We start from the raw sequence: 24,599 nt of genomic DNA on the forward strand, positions 1-24,599 counted from the left end.
ACTGACCCAAGAGCCACTCTCGCTTAAGTTTAACCATGGACTGTTCGCCAATGTGTATCAAGAGAGTGAAGGTCACTTAAGTGACCCTCATTTTCAGTTGTGAACTGAGTACATAAATTGTTGATAGCCAGGAACCCTGAGATTTATCGGATTCAAAAAACTACATTGACCCTATATTTAATCACTCCATGGGACCTGACCTGGCAGCCATCATACAGCATTTGGTCTTCCCATGCCGCATATTGACAAGTTCCACACGTGTTCGGCTGGAATCTCTCTCATAAAGTCCAGATAATCACACTGTGTAGTTTTTTCAAACATGCCCACTTTTTTGAGCAATGGGCATTGAGGATGCTCAGCTTACAAAAAGAAAGTGACAATATTCTTGAATAGAAATAAAAAGCACTAGAGCGTGCACTTGACATTGTTTGCACTTAGCTCCAACGAAGCATAGTGAAAATATACCAAGACAAAAGAGGGTACCAAACAAAGACCCATTATGCGTCTGAACAGTTTGGTCGATTTTCTTTCAGTGGTTTTTGAGTTGCTTTCGGTAAAAACGACTGCAAAATGGAAAAATCACTGAATTGTGACATCTTTATAACTTCTGACATTTTTGACCAACCTGTACCAAATGTGGTATTCTGGAATATTGCACTTTGTAGTCTGTTTCCCCCAAATCTGGTTCAAATAGGTCAATGGATGGAGAAAACCTGGGATTCCCTACTGAGCGAGGTATCAGCCCTAAGTACAGAGGTGTGACTTCACCTCTGAGATATAGGGAGAGGCATGAGGAACACAGTAAATGTGGTGAAAATGTATATTCAACCTCAATAACTTTTCACTTCATCTATGGATAAGGTCAGTTTTGATCCTAAAACTCAAAGAGTGTTAGCTGGGGACGATGTGATCATGCTAGTATAGCGAGAATACCACCAATATTGGATACATTTAAACTCAGTGCGGGAGTCAGTGTGAAAAGATACTGTAAGAGAAGATAGTTGCAATTGAGCAGGTTTAATTCCCCCTGAGCCACAAGTCGCTCTTCAACTGACATCAGAACTACCGGCCTGGCCCACTCCAAGACCTTGATTAAGCTGTGGTGTCACACAGAGTGAACCTAGGAGGACTAGAGAGGGGGAAAGCAGGTTACAGGCACCACACACCTTATTTTCTAAACAAAACAAGGACCACGAACACAACCACAATGAAACAAAACACAGGAAAAAACAGTGAATTAACAGAAAACCCCAGAAGAAGACAGAAAAGCAGTAGAACAATCAGATGAAAGGTGTACAATACCCCAGATAACAAATGTGAAAAAGGGAACACCGCTTTATACATTAACTTGCAGTCAATCTTGTTTTCTGCAAACTTGTATCCGTTTGACACAGCCATGAATGAAAGTTTGATGAGATTAAGGCCACTTTCTGTAAATATTATCATGTAGATAATCTTCCTGATTTGCGGCAGATTCACCTGAAGTGCAATACATTTTTGAGTACATCTTTACCACCATTGTCCATATGCAAATAGTATGTGAATGGAAACGGGTCCAGTGGTCAGCAGGCAGCTTGGAGCTGCACTTTTATTCTAAACCGTCTCAACATGGTCAGTGCTTAATTTGTAAAAGAATGAGTACCAGTGCCCAAAGCTAGCTCTGATCTGAAGCCTATGGCCATTACAAATAAATGTTGATGCTCCAAATACCAAGGGTGTGCATTCTTATTTTCACATTATGCCTTTTTAATGAAACACCGACACTTCCTGTCCCTTTATCTCAATTTTGCAGGTTCCCTCTTTCTTCTTTTGTGGCAGGCTTTCAATCTTTCTCTTTCTCTTCCTCCATCTTTCAAGTTTGTATGTTTTCTCCTCCCTTGCTCTAAGTTAATGTTTGATGCGGGAAAATAAGTGCTGGTCTCCAAAAATCTGGAACGATGGATTTGTAGTCCAAGCATAGCCAGTTGCTGAGATTAATTAAACTATTCCACATTGTTCACATTGTTGCTTTTGCATTTGCTGCCCTAGGTGTGGCGGATATGCCCAGACATGGTCCAGGGCTCACTGTGCCACTGGAACTAAGTTATACCTTGTTGAAGTGCCCTAACTAGGCCATAACCAGTCCTAGGGTGCTTGTGTTCTGGTTCAGGGAGGGCTTGGCCTGGTAGTTAAGTCTAGACTATTCCCATGAGGCTCAGGGTCAAGGCTGTTTTGCATATGGCTGGGTCCAAACTGAGGTGGCATGGTGGACAAAAACTAATGGATTGGGATACAGCCCAAGTGATTGCCAGTGGCTGAGATTTATTCAGGTAATCCATCCATCACCTTGTCGCTTTTAGCCCCCAAAAATCCGGCAACCACTGGGTCCACTGCTTTCAGGGAGTCATAAACAGCCCCTGATGTTGATTCGTGAGGGCAGAGAAACCAGAAATTCCTTGCTGTGGCTTCCTAGAAAGGGCTGGACCAATGGGTTGATCCTTAACTTTCTTAAAGGAAGAGAAACCCCTTACAGGAAGGACAATATCTGTACAGACACTAACAAAGTATAAAGAAGGATTCCCTCTGGAAATTAATGCCAAATATCACTTGAAGGAAAAGGCCACGAAGTCACAAAGATAACTTTCTGGGTGCTGCTCTGGAGACAGGTCACGTTTTTATAGTGAAATGTTTCATTGTGTCTGTGTTGGCACAATGGTGCATGGGGGAAAGGCTTAAGTCTTGCAAATATTGGACTGGAGTTATACAACAAAGGTGGCCATGACTGAAGGTTAAGAAGCAGAAGTCTTGAAATGACTGAATGAATTTGACAGAAGACTGACTTATAAGAACTGAAGTTTTAGAAAAAAGATCTCAGAGAGAAGAACCCAATGACTCCGGCGAGCAGTGTTAAAAGAGTTTAGACAACAGCAAACACCTGACTGGAAGTGGAAATGTTAAAGGCAATCATGACTGATAGGTCCTGACAGTACAGGTCAATGAAACAATCACAATATTTAAATGTTGAACGGGTACTCTATTCTGGAACGAAGAAAATTTACACCTTGAGAAACAAATAGGCTGTCCTCATCCATCTCTACAGATGCTAGAAACGCAAACACGTAACACCCAAAAAGCTATCCACCAATGAGCAGGAGAGAAAAGGAATATCCTGGTGCACCCCACCACCCACACAAGCGGTTAACTTAACAAGGCCGCCATGGATGCTCAACGTAGTAGGGGAGTAGGCCAAGTGCTAGGAACAGACCTGCAGGCTAGTGCATATGCACAGATCCCATGATTTGTAAGGTCAGGCTTTCACAGGTTTTGAAAGGTCAGCAAGTAGCATGAATGTTGAGATTATGGTTCTGGCTGGACAATTCAGAAGAGAAAGTTGAACCGCAGCAAACCTTCACAATTAGGCAATAAGTAATATGCAGTATATTTTAAGATATTGAAGGTGCTACAGTCCTGGTTGTTAGCGGACCGGCAGACAGGAAATGCCAAAAGTGCAAGGGTTGGTAGACAGGAAATGCCAATAGTGCTAGGGCAGTTGTACAGTCCAGTCTACCAGTCTGTACAACTGCCCTTGCACTATTGGCATACCAGCAAGGTAGTTGCCCACGGTCCTTATCAGGATCTATATTATGAACCTCAAGTTTTAGAACCCATGTAGTTATGCACTGGTTAACGTGGTTCATGGGTAGTGCAATAGGCAATCACCTGTGTGACCCATGGAAATGGTTCCCTATAGAACCACCCAGTTCGGACTATTCTTTACTAACGTTGGTGGTACTGCTTGTGGTGTCCTAACACTGTGATTGGCAGGTCGGACTGCCTTGATGAGTACCACATGGTGCAGAACTCTTTAGAAAGGGGGCATTTTCATCAGGTGCAACGAAGCATGAATAAGAAAAGCTGTAAGCAGCCACGTAGCTAGTGGGGGGGCGGGGGGGGCGGTCCGCCCCAGGTGGCACCATTTTTGAGCCGGCACTGTCTAGAGGCCCTTTGCGGCCGCCTAGAAGTTCTGTGACGTAACGTGACGAGACCGGGTGACCTGCTTCAGCAGCTTCTGTTTCTGTAGCTGCAGGCTGTAGGCTGCCGCTGCATGCAGAGTGCACAAAAACGCGGGACTTACTTTTGGCAATATAATTGAAAGTCCCGCGTTTGCACTGTGCGTCTGTGCCTGCATGCTGCAGTTACCGCAGGTCAGGAGTGCAGGCTGCAGTGCAACGCGGCCTAAGTCCCGTCAACCGCGTTAGTGACGTCACGTCCAGTCGCTCGCTCCGATCGTTGTTGCCCCCGCCGTCCCAGCCTCACTAAGAGTTCAGGGAGATTATTTATTGATGACGGCTGGCGGCTTGCAAGATGGGCAGGCCGGTGAGAACTGCTCGAGTGGGAATAGGGAGAGGAGCACCTCCACGGAGGAAGCTGAAGTAGAGAACCACGAGACTGCAGTAAGAATGGCACACTAATACCTCCTGCACACTTGTTTGCTACCTCACGTATTTTGTTTGCTTTGCTCACAATTGTCACTTTTACCTCATAACTTAACGTCTGCTTTTGTAAATTTTTCACTTGTAATTTTCTCCTCATGTATCAGTTCTGTTCCTATTGTGAAGCGCTCTGACGCCTTTGGCTAAAGCCCGCGCTATAGAAAAACGCATAAATAAATAACTGTCCACAGGGGCGTAGCTAGAGCTTGTGGCGCCCGGGGCTATCCTTCAGATTGCCGCCCCCCTGGGGGATTGCTGGGGAAAAGGACAGTGAACACCTGAAAGAGGTCCAAGAGACACGTAGTATTGCCGCTTATAGTTATCTCGATCAATCAAGTTACATGTACATACATGACACGGCCCAGGGCTAGACAGCCCCGTCCCCAAAATAGTGCTGCCTAGGGCGGACCACCCCCACCTGGCTGCGCCGATTAAGGAAAAGCAGAAGGAAACCCAAAACTTACATCAGTTCTACCTACCCTATTTGTGACATCTCACTCATAACATCACAGCTTGTGCAGGACCCTCCTTGATCAAACATTATTCCAAGATTGCTAGCGTCATTAAAGCTCTCCTATCTGAAACTGGTTACATAGTCTATGGCGCTCAGAGCAACCAGCATGGAGAAGCTTAATATTATAGCTCATTGGATGGGAAATCTGTGCACTTCTGCCAATGTCAAATACTGGCTTAACTTGATTAGGCACTTCTGTGTGTACATGTATTCTACTTGTATTTATTAGATTTCATCAATTGTGGTTGGCCTGTGCTTACTTACATTCTCCTTAGTCTACGTCTAGTATTTTATCCTAATCTTAAACCCATATAAATCTTGGTGAAAATGGTGGTATCATGTACAAAGTATCCTGTTGAGGAGTTGAAAACATAGCTGGCCTGCTAAATAAGGCCAGAAAATTCCTTCACTTGCGTCCTTCTACAGGACCAGGCAGGTTCAGACGGAAGCTCAGTCAGGACAACCTGACATGAGGATAGAAAACACTTAATGGTGAGGAAAATGAAGTGAGGCAAGTGAAGGCTGGACATTCTGGTACTTAACCCGCGTTACAGTTCAATTCTTACTCTAAATAACTACTTTTAAAGTGTGTTGATGCATGGGCAACCGAAAATCAGCTTGAGGCACTTGTTTTTTTTTACAGTTCTTATTATATAATGTGAACTTGATATTAAGGTATTGGATCGCTTTAAACAACACCAGTTACATTATAGTAGGAACTATCCATTTTTGTTTTGTCTTCCTGTCCACACCAACAGCAAAGGTGTGGTTCATATTGGAATCCAATATTCACTTAAAGGTAATATCTGATGCTTCTTGCAAGTGTAAAAGAGGACCTAGTATGTAGTTTCAAATATCCCCTTTAAAGAGCAAGTATGGAAACAGACAAAAACGATGTTTGCATAGGCCATGATCTACTAAAAGCATCTCATTGCCATCAAAGCTCCTAAGTTTTCCAGGACCTGCCAGGCGTGAGTTTTTCATCTAATCCTTTGCAATCACGTTTTTTTCCTAATGAATTATAAACAGAACTACAAAGCTTAAATGCTAAGAAAAAACGGTTGGAATTTGGAAATTTTAGAGTGAGTGCCGACATCCGCAGTTAATTGTTATCTAAACATTAAATGCATAGGTGGCATGAGTTATGACACACAACCCCGGCATCTGTTCACCATTTAACATACCTTTTAAAATCTTCACTTTGATTACAGCAGACTCCCTTGTCCTGCCACACTGCCGAATGTGACTGGCTGGCCCCATGATCTCCTGAATTCCGGGCTGCACATGTGGGCTGGGTGCTGTGCGCTAAAACGTGCCACTTAGGCAGGCAGCGGCTGTATGGGCAAGGAAAATCAAAGCTGCCTGCTAGTTTTCCGTCTGTCTGCATCTGGCCAATAAGGGCACCACACGCGTGGTCACAGTGGGGCAGAGGCCTTTCCGAAAAAATTACAGGTAGGGCGCCAGATCAACGAAGGGGCACGCACTGCCAGATCCACGAAGGGGCACGCACTGTCTGCTGGATCGAAATTAATTTGTTTGACAACAACAGAAGAACACTGTGACACATGTCACGTGGAAGGCTCCTTATCTTTGGGGAGATCTCATCTGAATATACCAATCGGGCAGGGAGTTAATTTAGTCTGGCTGCAGCAGGCAGACTCAGGCCGTGAACCGCCGCGGAAATTTTGCCGCCCAGCCCGCCTCTGATGATGTTTGCCGAGGCAGGTGCTGTCTTGACTTCAGTGAGTCCCAGGGAAGGGGGTGGGCTCCGGTGACAGACAATTTTCATTGGCACACCACCTCGATGACGTACGGCTGACAGAGCCGTGCCCCGGGGAATCGGAAAAAAAATGGATTGTGCTACATTGTAGCAGTTGGGGTGAGTAGGCGCCAGCCAGCAGCCTGCCTTAACTCTGCTGGGAGCGCCATACTGGCTGCAAGAATTAAATATGCCCGGGACGTCGCACTGCCACACTTTTACAGTTTTGTAGTTGTAGCAGAAGCCCTAAATGGGAGCAGCGTGCGCAAAACGGCGGCCGCGGAGCCCTGGTCCATTGCGGCGGCCTTTACAACTTATTTGAGGACACTGATTGAGAGAAGTCAATGTCCCTAAATAAATTATGAAGGCCGCCGCAATGGGCCAGTGCTGCGCGGCCGCCGCCCTCATAATAGTGCCGCCTGGGGCGGACCGCCCCTCCCGCCCCCCCCTAGCTACGCGGCTGACTGTCCAGACTGTCCTCTTGCTCTTCCTGGCCATCGCTACAGCCTGTAAGTTCTTCAGCTGTTGCTTGTACAACATTGGAAAGCAAAAGAACACCGTCTAGCTTTGAATTCATTTAGAATTCAGCCTCATGCTAGTTTCTTTCACTGTTGTTTATGTCAAAGTGCGAGTTTTTTAAATTTGGTTTCTATTAAGCACAATCCATTTGAGTGAATCATCTTTTCTGTTCCCAATTGCTGGCCTCAGAATATTACAGATATGCAACAATGTGATGTTTAAAGCCAGGAATGTTGATCATCAGACGAATAGCTATGGGAACGCAAATGTACAATTCAGGAGTGTGGGACAGCGGCGCGTTGGGCAACCATTTAGCCAAAAGCCTATGTAGATATGTGGTATATTGGAGATTCCGGGGCCCACTTTGCAGGGTGGGGGCGGGGGTCATTTTGCTTTATGCCACTGGTGTGTGGGAGTCTTGAACAGACTTGAAATGGGCAGATCGGTTGACACTAGATGCCACAGTGTCACACACATCCAAGTAATGGGGAAACGAGGTAAGATTAACAGCCTTATACATTGGGAGGAGATGTAGCTTAATGGCCGGAGCTCAGAGAGCTGCCGATTTAGAATTTTGGCAACCAGGTGCGTGCCTTGAAATTGGCTGAATATTCTGTAATTCTGGGCAAATCACTTAATCTCTCCTAGCCTACAAGAAAAAAAAATATCTCACCTTGCATAATGTAATCCGGAGTTCATGTAAAGCGTTCTAAAGCTCTTGGCCCAAAATCGTTCTATATAAAACTGCAAAAAAACAACTCATATACAGCTGATGTTTCTTTGTGCAGGTATTTGCCACCAATCCTGCTGATAGGCTGTAACCTACATTTACCACCCTTTACATAAAAACAAGTTCCCTATCACTCCACTGTTCTATATTACACTCTTGAATCCTATGAGTACAATGAAATATTGATGATGCAGCTTTATTTTTAGTTTTTTATTTATTTACAACGAGCTGCAGTGCCAGCCCAGGCCTGCAGTGCAGTTGTAATGAGAGGAGCGAGCGAGCGCGCAGCATTGATTACACAGAATATGTTTATGCATTGTGACCGTACAGCCAGGAATGTAGGTGTTCCAGCACAGCCTGGGGTATATTACCGCTCAGGTCAGGTGCACTGCACACACCACCTCACGCCACGCAATGCATTAGTAACAGCACACACTCTTTGCTCTGGCTGTCAGCCGCTTCAGAGTTTGTTTTTGATTTACTATGTAGCCAGCGACAGAAGGAAAGACCCGACGCCCCCCCTGGGGCCCGCAGGGTCCCACTGTCTCGGAGTGTCTCCTCCTCCACTTCCTTTAGAACTGGCCGGGCCCCGGAGCAGCGCCCAGCTGCCTTCCTATTGGTCGCCCTGACACCGCCTATGGATGCCATGATGCTGCACACAAGGACATCATAACTCCGTAGATTAATACCACAAGACCACAGATAGACACAATGACACTGCAGATGGTCACTGTGGGTCTTTAAAGGTTTCAGGGGCATAACTAGAGATTGTGGAGCCCGGGGCTATCCCTCAGATTGCCGCCCCTTGGGGGGGGTGGTGCTGGGGAAAAAGGACGGTGAGCACTTGAAAGATGTCCGAGAGACAAGTAGTATTGCTGCTAATAGTTACCTCGATCATGCAAGTTATATGCACATACATGACACGGTCAAAGGCTACACAGTTGAATACATCAGTGACTTGCAGTACAAAAGGCACACTAGGCAGAACAGCCAGGGCGAGTAACCACAAAACCGCACGCAGCAAAATTGAAAAAGGCAGGGGAATGAAAGCACACAGGTAAAGATGATCAAGATATGGAAACCAACAGGTACGCCCCAGCAAACATTACGTTACAAGTCAGCAAGGCCAACCTCCCCATCCTTAAGCATGACAAAGAAGCAAGTGTGCCTTTTTTACTGCCAGTCACCGATGTATTCAACTGTGTAGCCTTTGACCGTGTCATGTATGTGCATATAACTCTCGGACATCTTTCAAGTGCTCACCGTCCCTTTTCCCCAGCACCACCCCCCCAAGGGTCGGCAATCTGAGGGATAGCCTCGGGCGCCACAAGCTCTAGCTACGCCCCTGGCTGTAAGCGTGATATTGCAAATGATTTCTTATGTGCAATGCAGCCAGACTCAAAGAATTGCACTTGGGACTAGGGGTGGGCAGAACTTGCAGAGTGTCACTCTTCAGAATTCAGAAGAGTTACGCAAAAACTCTGAGAGATTCCACAGAATTTTGCCAGCGGATGGAAAATATGCACCGCACACTGCAATTTAGTGCCGGCTCCATGTGTTGCGAAAGAGCGTGCAGTCATTGGTGTTGATTTTGCTGCAGCTCGAATAGAAAATCCACTCAAGTTGAGGCAAATCTACTCGAACACCAGCCCTCTGACTGCCACAGCTCGCAAACGGTGGCGACTACCCATGTCACAAAATTGCGCTACGGAACGCCAAATCGTAATCGTGCTTTTTGCCAGCTCGCGATTGGTGAAATTTGGCCAGTGCTCTGCATTAAAGAGTAACACGGAGTGGCCAATATTCTGCCAATTCTGCGGGAAGAACAGAAGATTTAGTTCACCCTCACTTAAGACTCAGAAATTCTGAAGAGCAATGTATGATGTCTAAACAACACCAAGTAGGAGCTTACTCTTTAGGTTATTGTGATGATTAAAAAAGTCCCTAGCAAGAACTCACTCTCAAGGTTACATGAAAATGCTGATCAGTGTGAATTGGCTGTAGAACAGGGGGCACAGCAGAATTCTGCGGTAAAAGGAGGTGGAGTTAACAGTGTTTAAATCACTGCTGAGGCTGGAGTACTTTGTCCAGTTCTGCGGAGCATAAAGACCGATTGGAGATGGTCTGCATACAGGTATTTAAAAGAGGAGGGAAAACTGAATGTGAACGCAAAATGGTCCAGGCTGAAAAAGACAGAGAAAGTAACCATAAAGCTGAGTCCTTGAGCAGGCTGAATGTGTGCAGACCATTTACGACTTGTACGTCTATGTTCCCCTATGCTACTTTTACCTATTCTGGGACAGAAACTGAAATTAAAGGTGGGCGAAGCCTGGCAAAGATGGATTACACCAAGTTGGTCAAGTTTAAAAAAATATTTTGCGAACTTCATCACCTTAATGAGGTAGGCAACGTTTTCAAAAAGAATAGGTGAAAAAACTCACAAAGAGTAGGTTTTCTTTGAGAAGAATTTACTTTTTTATGGAACATTCTTAAGCAAAAAAAATAGTGGAAAGATTCCACAGGAAAAGACTTATGAAGATGCCAAACTTTGCAATTCATGAAGTTTGTCGTCTTTGCAAGTAGTTTCCACAGAAAGTACACTTTCATTAAACCCTAATGTGGGTAAAACTATTGAGACAGGCTTACATTTAAAGTTTCATACCTTTTTGTTATCATTTTGCTCCTCCAAGCAAGTTCTTTTCTCTGTTCCTCCACTGTAGGTAGTTTGTTAAGTCCTAAAACAAATCAATAGATATATTACATAGATGATGAATTATGGCACCGCACACAGTATCCACTTCAATTTGTATATATTTTTCCAAGATGGGAGTTCATCATTGACCATGAATGCCTATTGATGATCCCTATTCACATATGGTAGTATTCATCTGGCACAGTCAATCACTATGGGTCCACTGATTGGCTGTTTCAGCAGAAAGACTACCAGAATAAGCCCTTACAAAGCTGATAGATCTGGCATTCTTAATGACCAGCATTATTACTGATACACTTATATTCCGCTGTCCGCCGCCAGTACAATGCCTTCAATGATGACCATTTTGTATGGTGCTAGTGTGTCATCTGGTGAGAGCGAGCATGAAGGTGTGTTTTGCAGACATTATTGTGTGGGGAGCCTGGTAATAGCGTTATATTTAGTAAACAAAACCTGTAGTGGCCTACTCAGGGAGGTGGTGTGGGCTAATAATCAGCATTCACTGGCACAAACTAATAGCACTCAATAAATGATTGTCCAGTCAGAGCTTATTCTTTAAGAAAAGGGAAAAATATTTGTTACATACACCCACACTTCTAATCACTATGCATTAATTCACACATATATACATAAAGCAGATCAAAATTCAGTAGAGGCTAGCACATATCAGAGGTGGCTGGGTGGAGGGCAGGGAGATGGGGTAACGGGAAAACAACCTTCCTCCTCACCATGTATCTCTTCCGTCTTTCCTCTGCATCTCTCCCGGCAGGAACAGGAAACACCTAGGCTTCCCTAAGCCAAACACAACGCTACAATGCTGCGTTGTGTTTGGTCTGAGCGCCATGGTTCAGCGCTGAGACGGGCACTAAGAGCCTGGGCATGTTCTCCACCCAGGCTACAATGCAGCCTAGGTGGAGAGCATGCATAGTGTGCATGAGTGTTTGGCCAGCCCAAGCAGGCAGGCCAAACATTCATGTACACTTACAGAGTGTCCACCACTTTGTCCCCCTGCTTAGAGAGCAGAGCAGTCCCACCCTTCAAAGCTGCTGCAGTAGGAAAAAATTAAAAGATACTAAAAACAAGTTATTATCATTTTTTTCCCTTTATTTAAACTACTGAAAAGCAGTGGGGCGACTCTCCTCCGCCTTAGCAGAGGAGCAGCCTCTGTCAAAATTACTTTGTATTAATTTATGAATTCATATTTGACCTTAAAAGGTCAAGACCCTCAAAATCACAGTGCTCCCCCACCTTTAACTGATAACGAGTCACCCTATGTGGATGTATCACTTTAAATAAAAAAGGCCTATTGGCATTACCAAAGGTTCATGATCCAATATGATATGCAGCTCCTCTAGAGTCAAAGGGAAAAAAAGAAAGTTGGACAGTGGGGAGCTGAGAAATCAGATGGGGGATCTGATTGCTCAGAAACAAGAGCCCTCACACACCCAGATGGGAGTCATGCTTCATCATCGGGCAGCTCCTTGTTGGGTCAGCGCTGCAATGCCCAACGGGCCCTTCTAAAGGTTTTTAGATATCCCCAGGTATTCTAAATACATTGAGAGCTATGATGTTGTTTCATGTGGTTGGGAACTTTTGTGAATAATACACTCGCACTTCCCCAATCACCAGTAGATTAGGTTATTGGTCCTGAAGAATTGCCATGATTGATAGCAACAACCATTGACAAGAAACATTTCGACTTATATTAACACTACTTTATGAACTTTGTTGTATCATTAGCTCCACATTCAGTCACCCACTACTTTTAATCATAACAAAAGGATCCACATATTATATTTTCTAGGGTACCCCTTAGCTATTTTTAACTCACTTTATACCAATACATACCCAGAGCACCTCCACTTACACTTCCCAACGATGTCTTATTCCAAAAAACAAAGAAAGTCCACCCTTAATTTATTAAAACCTTTGCTCAGTGCACAATTATTATCCTTCCAGTGATTGCTACCAGTGTTCCTAAGAAAAAAATAGATTTCTTTAGGGAAAATTATACGTTTTTTAAAAATAACCCTGACCCACCAACAAGTCCTTTGGTGGCATGCTTCATCATCGGGTTCTTCCTGCCCTGCTGCAGGATGGGGCGTGCTATGACCAGCGGAGACTTGGGAGCACTTTTCATGAGATAATACTATCGGCCAGATGTAGGTAAATATCCTTTACCGATTCTAAAATACCGAATTTTACTGATTCGGTATTTTAGAATCAGTAAATGATACGTAGCTAATGATTCGGTAAATGTTACCGAATCGGTAAAATTCGGTAAATACCGATTTGGTATTTACTGAATCGGTATTCCCCATTCCTTCCTATGGGCCTGCAGGCCCATAGGAATGAATCAGAATTACTGATTCTGTAAATACCGAATCAGTAAAAGGGGATAAACTTACAAGGGTGGCAGGGTGTCACATTGACACCCTGTTGCACCCCTGTATAGTGCATGGGTGCACATGTGGCACACATACTTGCCCTAAGGGCCACATGGCACAGTTGAAAAAAGCACAAAATTGCTTTTTTTAGGGTTTTCGATATTTACCACCAACTTGTAGTTGGTGGTAAATGACGAATCCTTACAAGTGAAAAGCACTCACTTGAGTGCTTCCTACATGAAGGAGTCGGTAATTTACCGAAACGGTATTTAAGAATTCGGTAATTTACCGATTCCTTAAATTACAGATTCGGTAAATAACCAAATCCTTAAATTAGGCCCCTACATCTGAAAAGTCTAATACCGGTTGGTAATGGCCGAAATTCGGTAATTTCGGCCGTTACTGACCAGTATTAGGCTTCCTACATCTGGCCCTAGGTGATGTTGTGAGAGTGGAAAGGTCAAAAATGGTAATGAGAGTGAAAAATACCTGTCTCCACAGAACCTACACTTTATTAATTCCTATAACTGGTATTGTTAAAATGGGGGTTGGAGAACTATGCGCTATAATGAGTGAACCTCTACCTGGCCTACATGTTTCAAGCCTTCCCCAAGGCTTTTCCTCATGACCAAAATAGATTATCCCTCTAACCACTCTTGGTTATCCTAATCGGTGTCCCTAAATAATTTCCAGGTATAATGTGCCCTTAAACATGCTTAACACCTTGGCTGCTAATGGTTTTCCCCTCCTGTGCTAACATTTTATGAATCCCTCTATTCATGATGAGCTCAGCTCATCATAAGCACAGCTCAACTGTGCCTCATGACGAGCTGAGCTCGTCATGAGCATCGAAGGGGTTAAATACAATACGAAGAAGGGTGGAAAAACCCAATGATGAAGCATGCCACTAAATGAGTTGGTGGGTGTGGGTTATTTTTAAAAAACTTATAATTTTCCCTAAATAAATCAATTTTTTTCTTGGGAATAATGGTAGCAATCACTGGAAGGATAATATTTGTGCACCAAGTGAAGGTTTTCATAAATGAAGGGTGGACCTCCATTGTTTTTTCATAATTTCCTAAGGAGGCTGAGTCCACAGCATCCCTAACCTCTTTCTCCCTCCCTTGTTCTTTGAGTTATTCCAAAAGACCTCCGGCAAAGAGGCACCTCGAGGGGCCCATTGGGCATAGCTGTGCTGGGCAAACGAGGAGCTGACTGATGATAAATTATGACACCCACCAGGGTATGTTTTTCACTGGAAGAGATCCCTTTCACAACAAAATATAAGGCCTAGCTAACTTTTAAAATGTTTCCTACTTTGCAAGCGTGCTCTACAGTACAGCACACAATAACAGTTGGAATGAGTGCGGAATTGAAAACATTTGTTCTTTTACCACCTGCTTTCAAATGGAATTAAGGGGTCGATTAGGATGGCGGACGGACTTGGTCCGTCCGCCATCCTGTCGTAGCAAGGGACCGTCCACCATAATGGCGGAGGTCCCGTGCTCCGAATTAGGATGCACCCGCCACAGTGGCGGGTGCATCCCGCATTTTTAACATTGCAGCAGGCGGTGCTTTCCGCAATGCTAAAAATGCATGTTTTGTTTTTCAAAGCACAACATGACAGGCACCGCGCGGTGCCTGCCATGTTGTCCTTTGAAATGCAGGGGGGTACCATAGGTACCCCCCATGTGCACCCCCTATCCACCATTCACCTTGGGGGCCCACAACGGGCCCCCAAAGCAAAGACCGTATGCCGCCACGGACAGGCATTCCCCAAAGCCCATCCTAATATGGTTGGCAGTGTCTGATAGACACCGCCACCATATTAGACCTTTTCCACCACGGTCGCAAGGCGACCGCGGCGGACGGTCTTCCTGTCCGCCGCGAACCGCCCAGCCATCCTAATGTGGCGGGGGGTCATTTCAGGGAGGATGGCGGACGGATTGCCCCCGCCAGCCCGTCGGGGGCAATCTGTCCTCCATCCTAATCGACCCCTAAGTTGTGATACAAAATCCTGTCTAATACTGTTAGAGGATAGGGTTCTGCATAAAAAAGCATAGGTATTTGTATGGGAATGCCCCCTTTATGCCAAGTAATGCAAAGCAGTGCTTTGCACTGCTTTGCATTACTTTTGGACAATTTTACAGCGCTGGAAAATAAATAGCAAAAAAAAATAGCACTGGTTTGCGTCACTTTTGTGATGCAAATAGAGCACAAAATGTTTGTAAATCTGGTCCAGCATGTTAAAAACACTATCATGTCATGCGTAAATCCAATGATCAATAATAATCATTGGTAAATATTATTAAAGTCAGTAATGTCAATCTTCAGCAGTAATCACTGTCAACATTATTATTGAAATAAAATATTTTAAAATGAACTTATTGCATCTGTGCTCTGAATAGAAGCAGGCATTGGAATTTAGCGCACTAACTATTCTGCCTGGAATACCTAGATTCTAGACTGTCCTCGCAGTGTCTGTCTGTGAGAGCGGACCAGTCATTTTGATGTCAGCAGTCTAGTCTTTTTCCCGCCCTAGACCTACATAAGCTGCACGCTGGCGTGGCAGCGCAGCGGACGTGTGCAGCGGACGTGCGCAGCGGGCGTGCCTAAGGCAAGCCCGTCTGCGCCCGTCCATGCACCTTTCGCGCACAGCGCCAGCCACGCTGCCCGATCTGATGTGGGGGGTGATCTTAGTAAGAAGATTTGCTAAAACAGATAGGTAAGTCAGCAAGTGATAAGATCGCCACACCCCGCTTTGAGGAAACAGCTGGCATTAAGGGTGACTTTGTCAGGAAGGAGGTCATAGCGGTAGGGTTACTTAATGTTAGGTCCCTGCCTAAACATCATGTGGAGATCCAATTGCTACTGGATGCTCATTTCCTAGATGTTTTCTTTATGGCCGAAACTTCAACTCACTCGGGACTGGAGGTAGAACTAGGTTTGGCCTGCCCTCCAGGTTATAAAATTCTACACAAACCACAAGATAGAGGACGAGGAGGTGGGGTAGGGATCATTTTCAAGGAGAAGCTGGATCTTGGTCAATTAGAGATGGACGAAGATGAAGGCTTCGAACTTCTTAGCTTTTCACTCAAAGATCCTAAAGGCTGCTTACTGGCGGGCATTATTTCCTACAGAACCCCAGGAGTGGTGAGCACGCCTCGTCTACAGGGACTAATAGACACCATCTGTAATATGGCTCTTACCCACTCCAACTTGTTCCTTTTGGTTGATTTTAATCTCTGGTGTAATGGAAACCTAGACTCTGGATATAGTAATCTTATCCAGGCCTGTGAGAGCCTGTGTCTCTACCAGTGGATTAATGAAGCTACCCATAAGGGGGGGAATACATTGGATTTGGTTTTCTCAAAAGAACAGGCCTTGAATGCAGTAGAGATCCTTCCGGTTTGCTGGTCAGACCATCATCTGATTAAGATTCAGATATTTGATTCTAGAAGGGCTCAGCCTGCTATCAGAGAAATAAGGATGTTCAGGAGCAGAGATTGGAGAAGACTGCTTAAAAAAAAGACTGGTTCCTCCTCCTCCTCCTCCTCCTCCTCCTCCTCAATATTTTCCTTTGGAAACGATCCTAACAATGACAGAACGGTGGAAGATAATTATACGGACTTTTGTGATCAGATTCAGAGCCAACTTGACCAGATTGCCCCTATAAAAAACTGCAAATAGGCTGGCAGGCCGTTAGCCTGCTGGTATAATGACCATCTTAAATCTTTAAAATTGATCAGACGACAGGCTGTGCGTAAATGGAGGAAGATCTATTCGGATGAGGATAAAGCCTCCTGGAAGGCTGCAATAGTAGACTACAGGAAGGGAATCGATCTGGCCAAATCTGAATACTTTGCTAACATTATCCTAAATTCAAAAAACAATTCTAGAACAATTTTCAAAATAGTGAAGGACATGACAGTCCCAGATTGTACACAGTCTAAAATTCTGCCAACTCAAGAGCTGTGAGATAGTCTGGCGATTTTCTTCATGGAAAAAAGATATAACATCATTGATGGACTGAATAGGAATAATCCTCCCATGAAAGGAAACCGTATTGATGAAATCAAGGAGTCACAAGATCTAGGGAAGGATACAAGGACAGAGTTAGGCCAATTGACCTCTCTGAGTCACTTTGAGCCACTCTTGGAGGGGATTTTTAACAGAACTGCCATGAGTGTGACTTCAGGGTCCCCTTTAGACCCCTTGCCCCACTAAATCTGGAAGGAGCTGGGCCCAGAGCTTTTTCCTATCTTGCGTCTGCTCTGCAACAGCTCCTTAACTTCTGGCTCAGTGCCAGCGTGCTGGAAACGGGGGGTGGTTACCCAACTTTTGAAAAAAAATGACACTTGACCTGTCCTACGCTGGCAGTTTTAGACCAATCTCTCTCCTACCTTACCCAATTAAAATCATTGAACGACTAGTCAGCAATACCTTGGCGCAGTTCCTGGAATCTAATTCCAGGCTAGATGACGTTCAGTTCGGCTTCCGACCTGGCCATGTCTCATATTGTGTGCTAATCCCACCCTGCTCCCTTTAAATACCCCTGCACCCCATAATCATAACCCACCCTTACTCCTTAAAATACTCCAACACCCTTAACCTCTTCGCTGCTGATGACGAGCTCAGCTCGTCATCAGCCACGGTAGTCGTGTGCTGATGACGAGCTCAGATCGTCATGTAAAACGGCACTTTGAATTTTGCCGCACACAGCGGGAAAAGCCGCCACAGCGATGCGGTTAAACACTAAGCCATCTTAACCCTATAAATTTACCCTGTATCCCAAAACCCAACCCTATCCTTAAACCCTAAAAATACCCCTGTACTCCAAAACCCAAACCTAGCCCTGAACCCTATAAATACCCCTGTACCTCAAAACCCAACCCTACCCCTGAACCCTAAAAATACCCCTGTACCCCAAAACTCAAACCTAGCCCTGAACCCTAAAAATACCACTGCACCCCAAAACCCAAACCTACCCATGAACCCTAAAATACCCCTGTACCCCAAAACCCAAACCTAGCCCTGAACCCTATAAATACCCCTGTACCTCAAAACCCAAACCTAGCCCTGAACCCTAAAAATACCTCTGTACCCCAAAACCCAAACCTAGCCCTGAACCCTTAAAATACCCCTGTACCTCAAAACCCAAACCTACCCCTGAACCCTAAAAATACCCCTACACCCCAAAACCCAAACCTAGCCCTGAACCCTAAAAATACCCCTGTACCCCATAACCCAAAACTATATCTGAATCCTTAAAATACCTAAACACCCCCAAAACATATACCTCAGTACCCCAAAACATATACCCCTATATCCATACTTACCTTATCCAAACATTAAAAAAAAAACATGCTTTTACCATTCATGCATTTACAACGAATTTCGTTGTAAATGTATGCGTGGTAAAATCATATAAAGTGTAATGCCATGCGTTATAATGGCATTGCGTAGTCATGGTACTTTCGTAATGAAAGTATGCAGAGTGATGGTATGCGGAAAGAAAGTTGCGGTATAATGGATGTTTACCCTCCTCCGGTAAGTACGTTGGTGGCACGGCGGCCCACATCTCCAGCAACATACTTTCACCACCCATTTGAAAAATGCACAGGTCTCTCTCATTGATGGCCAGCTCCAACATACACTTTTAGACACATCTGCCGCCACAAGTTCTGGAATTGCGAACTTTAGAGCTTGGGAGCTACATTCGAATCTCGGCATCAGCTCAACATCCTGTGATTCCAGGCAAATCGCTTTGTCTCCTCCTGCCTACCACAAATGAATGTGTTCTTCTGTAATGTAAATTGTGCTCATGCCATGTTGTCGAGTTCGCGCCATATAATATTGCAAGGAAAAATAAAGTAGGGAAACTTGAGTTCACACACTACTGAACGCGCACTCTTAAGTGCATCAGCAGTGCACTGTGAATCGGAGCGTTTCACAGGCCTGTCACAGATAAGAAATGCTATCAAAACGAAATCCTACAAAACAATATACAACTGGCCGGCAGCAATTTATACCCGGACAACGTCAGGACGGGCTGCTAGTATATAAATATATATATATATATATATATATATATATATATATATATATATATATATATATATATATATATATATATATATACATATATATATATATATAAATATATATATACGCCGAAACAATAAACGTCCTGAAGTACCCCGCTGTGTCCCTTACTCTTTCTGATGGGGAAGAGGAGTTGTTGGATGTTTTATGCGCGCAGCCTGTGGCGCGCTTTAAGGGACCCTTCCTATCCGGGCTGTGCACAACACTGGCATGCAGGAAACTGATTTACATATCCGAGGGATCGGAATTGCACAGCCCGCCTGCTTACCTGCGTCTGTCAAAGGAGCTGCTGCCAGATGGTGGACTGGGACTGCCCGGAGAGACGCTTGCATTGCCTCGTGTTTCAAGCCATGGCAACGTGGAAATAGCAGGCTTGGAAGTAGGGGACCCGAGGACGTTTATTCCCCGAAATTCCATTGGACTTTCCCACTGAAGCACATTTCAACGCATTGAGGTGCATTCTGGTACCAGCAGTCTGTGGCAAGGATTGTCCTGGTGCCTATGCGTAAATGTGTTTCAGCTGGGCCCTTCATCACATGGTAGGGGGAGCCCATTATAGAGACTGATTGGGAACGTTTGTGTTGGACTGAGGCATTTTGAAGAAGGCATAACGCCGAAACCGGTCATGCCGTACCTTCACAATAAACGTCCTGAAGTACCCCGCTGTGTCCCTTACTCTTTCTGATGGGGAAGAGGAGTTGTTGGATAAATATATATATATATATATATATATACATATATTACCTACTGGCGGTCGCCAGTAGGTATATATAGTTAGGATTTTTTTCCTATGGGATTTCTGAAAATTCTATGTCGAATAAATTTGGCGTTTGGGGACGGAATTGGCTGAAAGTTTCAGGAAAATGGCACATTTTGTTTCTGAGCAGCCCCTAAAAATTTGGGGGGATTTCGTCAAGGGGGGGGCAGAGAAAAAAGGGGGGTCCCAAAATGCGTTTTTCACATTCATTTTTCCATAGGGCGGTTGGAATCACTTTTAGCTCGAACGGCTGAATGGATTTACACGAAACTTGGCAAAATTGTAGATATGGTTTGCCCGACGTGCCTTTGCTATGTCTCAATATATATGCTCCAGTGGATTTTGAGAAATTAACGTTTTAAAAAACAGATATATCTGTGACAGCGCTCCGGTTAGCGCCCCGGTTCGCGTACCTGATGCGTAACGGAACTTCGCAAGGAGAAGCGGATTGGCTCCCCGGTGACTGTCAACATTCTAAACAGTCCGGAGCGGCCGCCATCTTGTGTCTCGGTAGGATCGAGACACAAGAGGTGGAAAAAAACTAAGTGGGAAATGAGCATAAGGGGGCAGAGTACATCCTCCCTGACCCCCTAGGTTTGATGAGGGGGCTTTAAAAGGGCCCCGCGGCAAAAAAAAAAAAATTTTATTATCGTTTTTTTTTGTGGGGGGAGCGCCCGGTACGCGCACCGGGAAGCGGTCCGGGGAGCGTAATATACGGAAAAAAGAATGAAAGAATGTTCAAATATTGTATGTTTATTGATTGTTCTTTTTGTTGTATTTTTTTTTAAAATTTTTTTTATTTAAGTACCAACATGTAGGTACCAATGCAGAGTCTAAAAATAAATATACAACTTTTTCTTTGTAGATATCTTGCATGTTGTTTCAGAAGTTATTGTGATATATGGAATTCATAGCATAGTCTGTGAGGAAAGCAAAAAGAACAAGGAGGCAGGAGATGATAAAGAGATGTTAAATACACATTGGAGATAATATAGTGGGAGAAAGGAAGTAACTATGAGCAAACTTACTATGTAACACAAAAAAAGTTGCACAGTATATTTTAAGTCTCAGTTTATATTTTATCTTTTTGGGTACTATTTCATAATTTTCATATTAAAAAGAATAATGTCTCAAACAATTTTAACTTTTAAAATTTTAATTTATTGTTCTGATTTTTCAAAATCTAAGAGAATTTGTAACATTAAATCATCAGGAATGTCCTCCTTTTCATTCCAAGAATCACATTCACATTCTTCAGCACATTTTAATAATTCTTGGTCTACTGATTCATCCATAAAGTCTAGTTCTTCTTTTTCTTGGTTTGGATTGCTTTCAATCTTAATTTCAAATGAAATTGTATTTTCTTTTGGCTGTGCTTCCATTTTCTTGCTGTAAATTGCATAAAATAAAATATATCAGTGGAGATAGGGCACAGTTGGGTTTAAGTTCAGACAGGTGCTTGTGAGTTTTTAACAGTGAAGTCATCTTTGGGCAGTGCATGGTTTCAGGCAGGAAGTAGAACTATTAAAAAGTGCCTGTGATGAAGCCTAAGTAAATTCATAATTATACCACAGAAGCCTAACTCAATCAATAATTTAAATAATTAAGTCTTTCTCAATGACTAACTCTTATAGAGGGACAGTATGTAACTATCTGAAAACGTTTTCCTTATTTAATTTAAAGTGCATAACATAGTTCTCCTTTCAAATTTTTAAAATTATATCGTACCTTTGAAAAAGAAGTTAAAGTTCACAGTCAAAATGCTCTTGAAATGTACTTCAGGAAGTAGTAGTCAAAATGGCTGTGTTTCTCTCTCTTTCTTAATATATATTCAGGTACATAACCAATCAAATGTCTTGAAATAATAGTAGAAAATGAAAGTAACATTTTAATTGGTTGTCAATTCTAACATTTCATATGTGTTTCTGTCATGTAATTTACCTCAGGATATTTAGTCAGTCCTACAGCATAATTTTCTCAATGGAATTCCATCAAATTTGGGTAAATGGTAGGGACTGCTATGTAGTAGGGCTTATTCTATATTTGATGAAAGTGTCTCCAGTGGTTTTTCTGTAAATTACTTTCCCACCTTTTTTTAGCGAGCGCTTACCAGTTCGCGCACCGGTACGCGTACCGGCAGCGTTACGGGAGTCCTCCATTTTGTGTATCGGTAGAATTGAGACACAAGATGGAGGGGAAACAATGTTCGGAATGGGTAGAAGGGGGCACGGTAGACACTTTGTGAGCCTCTAGGTTTTCTGAGGGGGGCTTAGGACGCTGATATATGCAAAAATAAAAAAATAAAAATTGAAAAATTTCGCGGGGGAGCGCCCGGTACGCGCACCGGTAAGCGAACCGGGGAGCGTACTTTGGTGAAAAATAGTGAAAAAAGTTAGAAAAAGATAAACGTTTAGAATGATCAGAAGTAGGGTAGCTCTGAAAAGAGCTATTGGGTTCTGGGGCTTATTTAGGTACCTACAAGTAGGTTCCAATGCACAGTTTTAAATTCAGGAGGAATATTCTATTCCCCTCATCTGAGAAGTGCACACCATCTCCTCTGTAGATGTCTTGCATGTTGTAACGCAAGTTATTGTTGTATATTGAACCCATTCTAAAGTCTCTCATGTAAGCAGAAAGAGATTTATTCACATGTTTCCGTGCTTTCTCAAGTTGTGGACAAAATTGGTTGGACCAGTTCCATTTCTGTCTTTGGCATATATTGGAATATACCAAGGCAGTTTGGGGAAAAAGTGTCATCAATTGATGAAAGCTGTCCTTTAAAAGCATTTCCAGACCAACCCCAGTCATAGTCACAAAATCATTTCCACCACAGTGCACTATTAAGAGGTCAGGGTTTGGCAGATGCATAAAACAATTATAATAAAAACATATAAAATATATTTTTCATTTAAAAGAAGAATACATTTTACAGCTTTTGATATTTGCTATTAAAAAACCATTGAAATTCATTGAAAAAACCATAGGTTATAGACCATATATAGTTAGGAATTAGCATTTACAAAACCTTGAAAATTCACTGAAAAAACCATAGGTTATAGACCATATATAGTTAGGGATTAGCATTTACAAAACCTTATTTTACTCACACACAACCATTGAAATTCGCATATATAGTTAGTTGCACTAACTATATATCGCGCACCCGCAATCCACTGCTGATGATGTCACATATTACATCATTCATGACATGGTCAGTGACATCACTGATGACATCTCAAATGACATCACTGATGACATCACTGATGACATTTCATTTGACATTACTGATCACATCACTGATGATATAATTTATGTGATAATACAATGAACCTCTTCAGACTCTAATATAACCTTAGATACAATCAGTGTAAACAGACACTTACAGACTGTCACTCATCCATGGAGTTACTCACACACCTAGTCAGTCATGCAAAGAATCAATCACACCTCCATTTCCTCAACTATACAGTTATACACACCTTACTTATTCAAACATATACTAACACATATTTACTCTCTTATACAATCCCTGATACAAGTTCACAATGATCCATACAGCCACTCACACATTTACTGGCTCTTATGCACAGTTATTAATATATGTCAACTCTCACATGTACTGTGTTTTACATATGTACTTACTTTGACATGTAGCACTGAGATATCCATTCAATCACCAATACACTCATGCACACAGTCAACCACCCATACAGCTGTTTCCACATGCACTTTTGAACCCATACATCTAGTGAATCAACTGCTCACACATCTATGCACAGAGTCATACACCTCCAAGCCACCCACACACACACTCATTGGGGCTCAGTTTTTAAGTAATGGCAGGCACCTCTCCAGGCCACTTCATAAATTAATGTGGAGTGGCTGCACAGCCCCTCCATAGCCCTGGGGATACCACCTCCCTGGGGCATAAGAAAATATGTATGAGCCCCAGGAACAGCCACCTTACCAGGGCTAAACATAACAATAATGCGTGCGGACCACATGGACCCCCCACAGCCCCAGGGACGGCCAACTACCCGGCGCTCAACATAACTTTATTGTGGGGGGACCTGAGGACCACTACCCCACAGGGCTGGCTCCTACTACAGCCCGGGTTACCCACCTCCAGGACATAGCTGTTTGTTGTGGCTTGGCAGGAGCCGCACCCCTCCCGCCAAGTCACACCAAACTCTCCGCTTCCAGACAGCGAGAGTGGAAAAATGCTCTCATTTGTGGGAAGCAGCGCTTTAGGCTGTTTCTCTGCCTACTTTCAAGTGAAAAGGGAAACAGACAAATTGCTTTCAGACATAGAGAGCTGCAGGTTTTGCCGCTCCTTGTGTTGAGAAGCAATGCTGGCTCCCGCAGGAGGTGGAGAGCTTTCAGGGACCCTGGGGGGCCAAGAGGCTCCTGCCGCACTACCCGTGGCCTCCATTTGGTAATGGCTTGGCCCGGGGGTCCCCAGGACCAACATTGGCCCTGGTAGCGCACTCCCCTATTACAAAAAGGCTGGGTCCAAGGGTATGGGGCCCCCAAGGCTGAAATGGGCGTAGTGAGGGGGCTGCGTGCCCCCACCCCCTAATAAAAAAGAAAAAAATAATTTAAAAAATGCCGACCCCAAGAGAATTCACAGGAGGACTCGCCCC

The 24,599-nt window shown here is 43.8% G+C and overlaps 1 protein-coding gene across 2 annotated transcripts in view; it reads right to left on the minus strand.

Annotated features, from left to right (window-relative positions):
• Nucleotides 1–24,599, minus strand: part of LOC147747795 (dimethylaniline monooxygenase [N-oxide-forming] 2-like) — a 311,008-nt gene that overhangs the window by 30,031 nt on the left and 256,378 nt on the right. For both annotated transcript variants that reach the window (XM_086955925.1, XM_086955917.1), the window contains exon 8: nt 10,657–10,729. In XM_086955925.1, the coding sequence (XP_086812051.1) occupies nt 10,657–10,729 (73 nt within the window). The remainder of the gene's footprint in view (nt 1–10,656; nt 10,730–24,599) is intronic.

Source organism: Lissotriton vulgaris, chromosome 1_1, assembly GCF_964263255.1.
Source record: "Lissotriton vulgaris chromosome 1_1, aLisVul1.2, whole genome shotgun sequence".
NCBI lineage: Eukaryota > Metazoa > Chordata > Amphibia > Caudata > Salamandridae > Lissotriton > Lissotriton vulgaris.